The sequence below is a fragment of the Physella acuta genome, unplaced genomic scaffold (genome assembly GCF_028476545.2).
Source record: "Physella acuta isolate Inbredline_101_S28 unplaced genomic scaffold, ASM2847654v3 ptg000399l, whole genome shotgun sequence".
Lineage (NCBI taxonomy): Eukaryota > Metazoa > Mollusca > Gastropoda > Physidae > Physella > Physella acuta.
In genome coordinates, this window is record NW_026731918.1 from 40,464 (window position 1) to 52,728 (window position 12,265).

The window sequence follows — 12,265 nt, forward strand, 5'->3', positions numbered from 1 at the left end:
GTCGGCGTGTCACAATAGTTGATGGTGGTGGGCGTGTATCAATAGTTGATGAAGGTGGGCGTGTCACAATAAAAAATATGGTGGGCGTGTCACAATAAATAATGGTGGAAAGTCGTGTCACAATAGTTGATAATGGAAAGTCGTGTCACATTGTTTGATGGTGGTGGGTGTGTCACAATGGCTTGTGATGGAGAGACGTGGATTGAAACATAAGGTCATGTTGCTTGACTGATAAAGTTGACTTACGCCCAACTTCTATGAGTGACCAGCGGGAATCACTGCCAAATGCGTTAGTGGCGGCGCACGTGTAGTTGCCGTCGTCCGTCGAACTGGCTCGATAGATCCACCACTGTCGAGAGAGTTTGGCCTTTTGTGACGGCTTTACAGCATCCTTCTGTGACGTCAATACCTGAGCGAAATAAGTTATTAGTGTACGACTTGTGCTGTAGGGACGTGTAATAGTGGCACGGCGCCTGCTGAATGGTGTGAGACATTTTTACTTGGGCCTTATTGAAAGGCTTTTCTACCTCAGCTTATTTGCCTAAAACATCTTTCCCACACGTAATAATCAGAGTCACTTGAAAATTCCGTAAGGAGGCGAGCTTTTTCTGGCAGATTGTGGGGGCAATATATATAAATATGCATATATATATATATATATATATATATATATATATATATATATATATATATATATATATATATATATATATATATATATATATATATATATATATATATATATATATATATATATATATATATATATATATATATATATATATATATATATATATATATACAAATATATACATACATACATACACACACACACACACACATATATATATATATATATATATATATATATATATATATATATATATATATATATATATATATATATATATATATATATATATATATTTAGCTATAAGCTGTCTACCTTCTTACCTTTCCATTTTTGAACCACGTAACTGTAGGCTCTGGGTAGCCACTGATGTTGCAGTACAGCATAGTATGGTCATTTTTGACAATCACCATTTTCTTAGAGGTTTCATTACGACCCAGAATGAAAATTCCGTCAACTTTTGGCGCTATAACCATTGAAAATAAAAACTACACATTTAACAAATAATGGTGTATTTTAAAGGTCTTTTATCAGTATAACCGTTAATTACATTACGTTTACTATTTGAATGTTGTTTGTGTGTGTGTGTGTTTCAAATGGAAATAAGTAATTTTTTTTTGCAAATTTTAGTAGCTTTTAAATTTTAAAAACAATTATATAAATTTTTTTTTAAAAGATCATTTTAACCTATTGCATCTCAAAACATATACATCGAATCATTTTACAATCGCATTTCCAAGTGCAAGATTTACATTTAAAAAGTCAATATGTCAAGATTACAACTACAAAGTCAATATGTCAAAATTACAACTACAAAGTCAATATGTCAAGATTACAACTACAAAGTCAATATGTCAAAATTATAACTACAAAGTCAATATGTCAAGATTACAACTACAAAGTCAATATGTCAAAATTACAACTACAAAGTCAATATGTCAAGATTACAACTACAAAGTCAATATGTCAAGGTTATAACTACAAAGTCAATATGTCAAGATTACAACTACAAAGTCAATATGTCAAAATTACAACTACAAAGTCAATATGTCAAGATTACAACTACAAAGTCAATATGTCAAGATTATAACTACAAAGTCAATATGTCAAGATTACAACTATATAATCCACAACAAAGGAAACTTTTAAAAAGCTTGTTACCTGAAGTCAACTCCGGCATTGTTAAACAGGATCCAAAGAAGGTAACAAACAAGGAAATAGTTGAGAACATCGCTTCATCTGGCGTCAACACATTCAGTGTTATTGTCTTTGTTCAAATCGATGAATATTTGAATTTTAAATCTGAAGAAAAGGATGATAAGTTAAGATGATAATAAGTTCAATGCCACATTACATGTTGGTGTCATCTAATGCCACACTACATGTTGGTGTCATCCAGTGCTACACTACATGTTGGTGTCATCTAGTGCCACACTACATGTTGGTGTCATCCAGTGCCACAGTATATGTTGGTGTCATCCAGTGCCACACTACATGTTGGTGTCATCCAGTGCCACACTACATGTTGGTGTCATCCAGTGCCACACTACATGTTGGTGTTATCCAGTGCCACATGTTGGTGTCATCCAGTGCCACATGTTGGTGTCATCTAGTGCCACACTACATGTTGGTGTCATCCAGTGCCACACTACATGTTGGTGTCATCCAGTGCCACACTACATGTTGGTGTCATCCAGTGCCACATGTTGGTGTCATCCAGTGCCACAGTATATGTTGGTGTCATCCAGTGCCACACTACATGTTGGTGTCATCTACTGCCACATGTTGGTGTCATCCAGTGCCACACTACATGTTGGTGTCATCTAATGCCACACTACATGTTGGTGTCATCCAGTGCTACACTACATGTTGGTGTCATCTAGTGCCACACTACATGTTGGTGTCATCCAGTGCCACAGTATATGTTGGTGTCATCCAGTGCCACACTACATGTTGGTGTCATCCAGTGCCACACTACATATTAGTGTCATCTAGTGCCACATTACATGTTGGTGTCATCCAGTGCCACATGTTGGTGTCATCCAGTGCCACACTACATGTTGGTGTCATCCAGTGCCACAGTATATGTTGGTGTCATCCAGTGCCACACTACATGTTGGTGTCATCTACTGCCACATGTTGGGGTCATCCAGTGCCACACTACATGTTGGTGTCATCCAGTGCCACACTACATGTTGGTGTCATCCAGTGCTACACTACATGTTGGTGTCATCCAGTGCCAGAGTACATGTTGGTGTCAACCAGTGTCACACTACATGTTGGTGTCATCCAGTGTAACATGTTGGTGTCATCCAGTGTCACATGTTGGTGTCATCTAGTGCCACATGTTGGTGTCACCTAGTGCCACATGTTGATGTCACCTAGTGCCACCTGTTGGTGTCATCTAATGCCACATGTTGGTGTCATCTAATGCCAAGTGTTGGTGTCATCCAGTGCCACAGTATATGTTGGTGTCATCCAGTGCCACACTACATGTTGGTGTCATCCAGTGCCACATGTTGGTGTCATCCAGTGCCACACTACATGTTGGTGTCATCCAGTGCCACACTACATGGTGGTGTCATCCAGTGTAACATGTTGGTGTCATCCAGTGTCACATGTTGGTGTCATCTAGTGCCACATGTTGGTGTCACCTAGTGCCACATGTTGATGTCACCTAGTGCCACATGTTGGTGTCATCTAATGCCACATGTTGGTGTCATCTAATGCCAAGTGTTGGTGTCATCCAGTGCCACACTACATGTTGGTTTATCCAGTGCCACACTACATGTTGGTGTCATCTAGTGCCACATGTTGGTGTCATCTAATGCCACATTACATGTTGGTGTCATCCAGTGCCACACTACATGTTGGTTTATACATTGCCACACTACATGTTGGTGTCATCCAGTGCCACACTACATGTTGGTTTCATCTAGTGCCACACTACATGTTGGTGTCACCCAGTGCCACACTACATGTTGGTGTCATCCAGTGCCACACTACATATTGGTGTCATCTACTGCCACACTACATGTTGGTGTCATCCAGTGCCACATGTTGGTGTCATCCAGTGCCACATGTTGGTGTCATCCAGTGCCACACTACATGTTGGTGTCATCCAGTGCCACACTACATGTTGGTGTCATCCAGTGCCACACTACATGTTGGTGTCCTCCAGTGCCACATGTTGGTGTCATCCAGTGCCACATGTTGGTGTCATCCAGTGCCACACTACATGTTGGTGTCATCCAGTGCCACACTACATGGTGGTGTCATCCAGTGCCACACTACATGTTGGTGTCATCCAGTGCCACACTACATGTTGGTGTCATCCAGTGCCACATGTTGGTGTCATCCAGTGCCACACTTCATGTTGGTTTATCCAGTGCCACACTACATGTTGGTGTCATCTAGTGCCACACTACATGTTGGTGTCATCCAGTGTCCACACTACACGTTGGTGTCATCTAGTGCCACACTACATGTTGGTGTCATCTAGTGCCACACTACATGTTGGTGTCATACAGTGCCACACTACATGTTGGTGTCATCCAGTGCCACACTACATGTTGGTGTCATCTAGTGCCACACTACATGTTGGTGTCATCTAGTGCCACACTACATGTTGGTGTAATCCAGTGCCACACTACATGTTGGTGTCATCCAGTGCCACACTACATGTTGGTGTTATCCAGTGCCACACTATACGTTGGTGTCATCTAGTGACAAATTATGTCATCTAATGTCACAACAAATGTAATCTTGTGCCACAACAAATAATGTAATCTTGTGCCACAACAAATAATGTAATCTTGTGCCACAACAAATAATGTAATCTTGTGCCACAACAAATGTAATCTTGTGCCACAACAAATAATGTAATCTTGTGCCAAAACAAATAATGTAATCTTGTGCCACAACAAATGTAATCTTGTGCCAAAACAAATAATGTAATCTTGTGCCAAAACAAAATAATGTAATCTTGTGCCAAAACAAATAATGTAATCTTGTGCCACAACAAATAATGTAATCTTGTGCCACAACAAATAATGTAATCTTGTGCCACAACAAATAATGTAATCTTGTGCCAAAACAAATAATGTAATCTTGTGCCACAACAAATAATGTAATCTTGTGCCAAAACAAAATAATGTAATCTTGTGCCACAACAAATAATGTAATCTTGTGCCAAAACAAATAATGTAATCTTGTGCCAAAACAAATAATGTAATCTTGTGCCACAACAAATGTAATCTTGTGCCAAAACAAATAATGTAATCTTGTGCCAAATCAAAATAATGTAATCTTGTGCCACAACAAATAATGTAATCTTGTGTCACAACAAATGTAATCTTGTGCCACAACAAAATAATGTAATCTTGTGCCAAAACAAATAATGTAATCTTGTGCCAAATCAAAATAATGTAATCTTGTGCCACAACAAATAATGTAATCTTGTGCCAAAACAAATAATGTAATCTTGTGCCACAACAAATAATGTAATCTTGTGCCAAAACAAAATAATGTAATCTTGTGCCAAAACAAATAATGTAATCTTGTGCCACAACAAATAATGTAATCTTGTGCCACAACAAATGTAATCTTGTGCCACAACAAATAATGTAATCTTGTGCCACAACAAATAATGTAATCTTGTGCCACAACAAATGTAATCTTGTGCCACAACAAATAATGTAATCTTGTGCCAAAACAAAATAATGTAATCTTGTGCCACAACAAATAATGTAATCTTGTGCCACAACAAATAATGTAATCTTGTGCCACAACAAATAATGTAATCTTGTGCCAAAACAAATAATGTAATCTTGTGCCACAACAAATGTAATCTTGTGCCACAACAAATAATGTAATCTTGTGCCAAATCAAAATAATGTAATCTTGTGCCACAACAAATAATGTAATCTTGTGCCACAACAAATAATGTAATCTTGTGCCAAAACAAATAATGTAATCTTGTGCCACAACAAATAATGTAATCTTGTGCCAAAACAAATAATGTAATCTTGTGCCACAACAAATAATGTAATCTTGTGCCACAACAAATAATGTAATCTTGTGCCAAATCAAAATAATGTAATCTTGTGCCACAACAAATAATGTAATCTTGTGCCACAACAAATAATGTAATCTTGTGCCACAACAAATAATGTAATCTTGTGCCACAACAAATAATGTAATCTTGTGCCAAAACAAATAATGTAATCTTGTGCCAAAACAAATAATGTAATCTTGTGCCAAAACAAATAATGTAATCTTGTGCCACAACAAATGTAATCTTGTGCCACAACAAATAATGTAATCTTGTGCCAAATCAAAATAATGTAATCTTTCGCCACAACAAATAATGTAATCTTGTGCCACAACAAATAATGTAATCTTGTGCCAAAACAAATAATGTAATCTTGTGCCACAACAAATAATGTAATATTGTGCCACAACAAATAATGTAATCTTGTGCCAAAACAAATAATGTAATCTTGTGCCAAAACAAATAATGTAATCTTGTGCCACAACAAATAATGTAATCTTGTGCCACAACAAATAATGTAATCTTGTGCCACAACAAATAATGTAATCTTGTGCCAAAACAAATAATGTAATCTTGTGCCACAACAAATAATGTAATCTTGTGCCAAAACAAAATAATGTAATCTTGTGCCACAACAAATAATGTAATCTTGTGCCAAAACAAATAATGTAATCTTGTGCCAAAACAAATAATGTAATCTTGTGCCACAACAAATGTAATCTTGTGCCAAAACAAATAATGTAATCTTGTGCCAAATCAAAATAATGTAATCTTGTGCCACAACAAATAATGTAATCTTGTGTCACAACAAATGTAATCTTGTGCCACAACAAAATAATGTAATCTTGTGCCAAATCAAAATAATGTAATCTTGTGCCACAACAAATAATGTAATCTTGTGCCAAAACAAATAATGTAATCTTGTGCCAAAACAAATAATGTAATCTTGTGCCACAACAAATGTAATCTTGTGCCACAACAAATAATGTAATCTTGTGCCAAATCAAAATAATGTAATCTTTCGCCACAACAAATAATGTAATCTTGTGCCACAACAAATAATGTAATCTTGTGCCACAACAAATAATGTAATCTTGTGCCACAACAAATAATGTAATCTTGTGCCAAAACAAATAATGTAATCTTGTGCCACAACAAATAATGTAATCTTGTGCCACAACAAATAATGTAATCTTGTGCCACAACAAATGTAATCTTGTGCCACAACAAATAATGTAATCTTGTGCCAAAACAAATAATGTAATCTTGTGCCACAACAAATAATGTAATCTTGTGCCAAATCAAAATAATGTAATCTTGTGCCAAAACAAATAATGTAATCTTGTGCCACAACAAATAATGTAATCTTGTGCCAAAACAAATAATGTAATCTTGTGCCACAACAAATAATGTAATCTTGTGCCAAAACAAATAATGTAATCTTGTGCCAAAACAAATAATGTAATCTTGTGCCACAACAAATAATGTAATCTTGTGCCACAACAAATAATGTAATCTTGTGCCACAACAAATAATGTAATCTTGTGCCAAAACAAATAATGTAATCTTGTGCCACAACAAATAATGTAATCTTGTGCCATAACAAATAATGTAATCTTGTGCCAAAACAAATAATGTAATCTTGTGCCACAACAAATAATGTAATCTTGTGCCACAACAAATAATGTAATCTTGTGTCACAACAAATGTAATCTTGTGCCAAAACAAATAATGTAATCTTGTGCCACAACAAATAATGTAATCTTGTGCCACAACAAATAATGTAATCTTGTGCCAAAACAAATAATGTAATCTTGTGCCAAAACAAATAATGTAATCTTGTGCCAAAACAAATAATGTAATCTTGTGCCACAACAAATAATGTAATCTTGTGCCAAAACAAATAATGTAATCTTGTGCCAAAACAAAATAATGTAATCTTGTGCCACAACAAATAATGTAATCTTGTGCCAAAACAAATAATGTAATCTTGTGCCAAAACAAATAATGTAATCTTGTGCCACAACAAATAATGTAATCTTGTGCCACAACAAATAATGTAATCTTGTGCCACAACAAATAATGTAATCTTGTGCCACAACAAAATAATGTAATCTTGTGCCACAACAAATAATGTAATCTTGTGCCAAAACAAATAATGTAATCTTGTGCCACAACAAAATAATGTAATCTTGTGCCACAACAAATAATGTAATCTTGTGCCACAACAAAATAATGTAATCTTGTGCCACAACAAATAATGTAATCTTGTGCCAAAACAAATAATGTAATCTTGTGCCAAAACAAATAATGTAATCTTGTGCCAAAACAAATAATGTAATCTTGTGCCACAACGAATCATGTCATCTAATATCACAAACCAATGATATCAACTTGCGCCACACTATATGCCTAAACAACAGCGCAATAAATGAGTGCACAGAATGTGCACTACAAGTTCATTAGGTCTGAATGTCAAGTTTGAAACAAAGCCTCCGGTAACAGTGGGTGAAAGTTTGATCACAAGAACCCGCCCGTGACATAACATCAAGCTTTAAATTAATCGGGAGTTCGCGCACCTAAACTTTCTATTTTTATAGACAAGAGTCAAGTTTTAGGGTAGGCACTTCAGGTGTATTCTCAGAAAACAGGTTATAGTGGTGGCATTTTTTGTGTATTCTTAGATAACAGTCAGGTTATAGGGGTGGCACTTTTGGTGTATTCTTAGATAACAGTCAGGTTATAGGGGTGGCACTTTTGGTGTATTCTTAGATAACAGTCAGGTTATAGGGGTGGCACTTTTGGTGTATTCTTAGATAAGTCAGGTTATAGTGGTGGCACTTTTGGTGTATTCTTAGAAAACAGTCAGACTATAGGGGTGGCACTTTTGGTGTATTCTTAGATAAGTCAGGTTATAGTGGTGGCACTTTTAGTGTATTCTTAGAAAACAGTCAGATTATAGGGGTGGCACTTTTGGTGGATTCTTAGATAATAGTCAGGTTTTAGGGGTGGCAATTCTGTTGTATTCTTAGATTGTCTTCTTCTTTCTACTTCGTTCTTAATTTCAGTTTGAAGATATCCCCTTAAACACAATCAAGTATTACATGTCAACTGGTTATGCGCCATTGAGGCCTTTGATTCCGATTTCAGCCTGCTTTTCTTTTTGGATTTACTTCCATAGCCTTTGTCCAACCAAAAACAAACAACAAGGCAGCAATTGTTTGATTTTGGAGTCTTTCATAGAAGAGTGGCTGTACCAAGCTAACGAGCCTCATCTTACCAGAGAGTTCGAACTCGAGACTTTTCGGTTTAGCAAGCATGAGTCGTCCCGACACTTCTGGTACTTGGAGTAGAATTTTCTACAGAAATCTAGAAGTTTGTGACAAAACCACTCGTGTTTTCACACAGAAAAGTTCTTAGAATCAAATTGAAACAACAAATTCTTTAGGTTATTGAAAAACTGGTAATAAAGTAGAGCTACAAAAAATGATAGTGTATTCTTAGCATATAGTTACTTAGGCGCTAGTTAGCTCTTGTTTAGCACAAAAAACATATTCCTAATATATTTAGGTAAAACCAACTTAGGTACTAAACATATTCCTAATATATTTAGGTAAAACCAACTTAGGTACTAAACATATTCCTAATTTATTTAGGTAAAGCTAACTTTGGTGCTACTTCAATCCCAATAGCAAAAACAACTTTGGAGCTATTTTATTACGACATCTGGATAAAGACCAATATGATTCTACATAAAACAAGCACAACACTTGTACCCAAACTGAAATTGTTCTAAAATTATTTGAAATGTCAGCCCCAGAGAGAGAAGAGTAGTGGGGTCTCGACATTAGCCGCGTGATGGGTAGGCGGCATTATTCAGCGTCATCGCTTTCATTTCGCCCTAGCTAGATGCATTACTTGCCTGCGTCTTTCTAGCTAAAAAAAAAAAATTCTTTTCCTGTTATCAAATCAACAAAATGTGGGTCATAAATAATAGAAAGCTGGCGGCAATGTTTCTAAATTACATCGAGTCACTCTGCTTTTTCCAAACCAATTTATATTTTTACACGGCAAAAAAAAAATAGACTTAGCATCAGGTGCTACAACCACTCACTCCAGATATAACGTCACTTTGATACAACCACTCACTCCAGATATAACGTCACTTTGGTACAACCACTCACTCCAGATATAACGTCTCTTTGGTACAACCACTCACTCCATATATAACGTCTCTTTGGTACAACCACTCACTCCATATATAACGTCACTTTGGTACAACCACTCACTCCAGATATAACGTCACTTTGATACAACCCATTACTCCAGATATAACGTCACTTTGCTACAACCACTCACTCCAGATATAACGTCTCTTTGGTACAACCACTCACTCCAGATATAACGTCACTTTGATACAACCACTGACTCCATATATAACGTCACTTTGGTACAACCACTCACTCCATATATAACGTCACTTTGGTACAACCACTTACTCCAGACATAACGTCACTTTGGTACAACCACTCACTCCATATATAACGTCACTTTGGTACAACCACTCACTCCAGATATAACGTCACTTTGGTACAACCACTCACTCCATATATAACGTCACTTTGATACAACCACTCACTCCATATATAACGTCACTTTGATACAACCACTCACTCCATATATAACGTCACTTTGATACAACCACTGACTCCATATATAACGTCACTTTGATACAACCACTCACTCTATATATAACGTCACTTTGATACAACCACTCACTCCAGATATAACGTCTCTTTGGTACAACCACTCACTCCAGATATAACGTCTCTTTGGTACAACCACTCACTCCAGATATAACGTCACTTTGGTACAACCACTCACTCCAGATATAACGTCATTTTGGTACAACCACTCACTCCATTTATAACGTCACTTTGATACAACCACTCACTCCAGATATAACGTCACTTTGGTACAACCACTCACTCCAGATATAACGTCACTTTGATACAACCACTCACTCCAGATATAACGTCTCTTTGGTACAACCACTCACTCCAGATATAACGTCACTTTGGTACAACCACTCACTCCAGATATAACGTCATTTTGGTACAACCACTCACTCCATATATAACGTCACTTTGATACAACCACTCACTCCAGATATAACGTCACTTTGGTACAACCACTCACTCCATATATAACGTCACTTTGGTACAACCACTCACTCCAGATATAACGTCACTTTGATACAACCACTGACTCCATATATAACGTCACTTTAGTACAACCACTCACTCCATATATAACGTCACTTTGGTACAACCACTCACTCCAGATATAACGTCACTTTGGTACAACCACTCACTCCATATATAACGTCACTTTGATACAACCACTCACTCCATATATAACGTCACTTTGATACAACCACTCACTCCATATATAACGTCACTTTGATACAACCACTGACTCCATATATAACGTCACTTTGATACAACCACTCACTCTATATATAACGTCACTTTGATACAACCACTCACTCCAGATATAACGTCACTTTGATACAACCACTCACTCCATATATAACGTCACTTTGATACAACCACTCACTCCAGATATAACGTCACTTTGATGCAACCACTCACTCCATATATAACGTCACTTTGATACAACCCATTACTCCAGAAATAACGTCACTTTTATACAACCACTCACTCCATATATAACGTCACTTTGATACAACCCATTACTCCATATATAACGTCACTTTGATACAACCCATTACTCCATATATAACGTCATTTTGATACAACCACTCACTCCAGATATAACGTCACTTTGTTACAACCCATTACTCCATATATAACGTCACTTTGATACAACCCATTACTCCATATATAACGTCACTTTGATACAACCCATTACTCCATATATAACGTCACTTTGATACAACCACTCACTCCATATATAACGTCACTTTGTTACAACCACTCACTCCAGATATAACGTCACTTTGGTACAACCACTCACTCCATATATAACGTCACTTTGGTACAACCACTCACTCCATATATAACGTCACTTTGATACAACCACTCACTCCAGATATAACGTCACATTGATACAACCACTCACTCCAGATATAACGTCACATTGATACAACCACTCACTCCAGATATAACGTCACTTTAATACAACCACTGACTCCATATATAACGTCACTTTGATACAACCACTCACTCTATATATAACGTCACTTTGATACAACCACTCACTCCAGATATAACGTCACTTTGATACAACCACTCACTCCATATATAACGTCACTTTGATACAACCACTCACTCCAGATATAACGTCACTTTGATACAACCACTCACTCCACATATAACGTCACTTTGATACAACCCATTACTCCAGATATAACGTCACTTTGATACAAACACTCACTCCATATATAACGTCACTTTGATACAACCCATTACTCCATATATAACGTCACTTTGATACAACCCATTACTCCATATATAACGTCACTTTGATACAACCACTCACTCCAGATATAACGTCAC

General features: G+C 36.6%; 1 protein-coding gene across 2 annotated transcripts in view; it reads right to left on the minus strand.

Annotated features, from left to right (window-relative positions):
* The window catches only part of LOC131942300 (hemicentin-2), a 37,091-nt gene that overhangs the window by 14,128 nt on the left and 10,698 nt on the right, over positions 1-12,265 (minus strand). For both annotated transcript variants that reach the window (XM_059302104.1, XM_059302105.1), the window contains 3 exons: positions 1,793-1,933; positions 955-1,097; positions 247-409 (listed from right to left, as the gene is read on the minus strand). In XM_059302104.1, coding sequence (XP_059158087.1) covers positions 247-409; positions 955-1,097; positions 1,793-1,862 — 376 coding nt within the window. In that variant the 5' untranslated portion in view covers positions 1,863-1,933. The remainder of the gene's footprint in view (positions 1-246; positions 410-954; positions 1,098-1,792; positions 1,934-12,265) is intronic.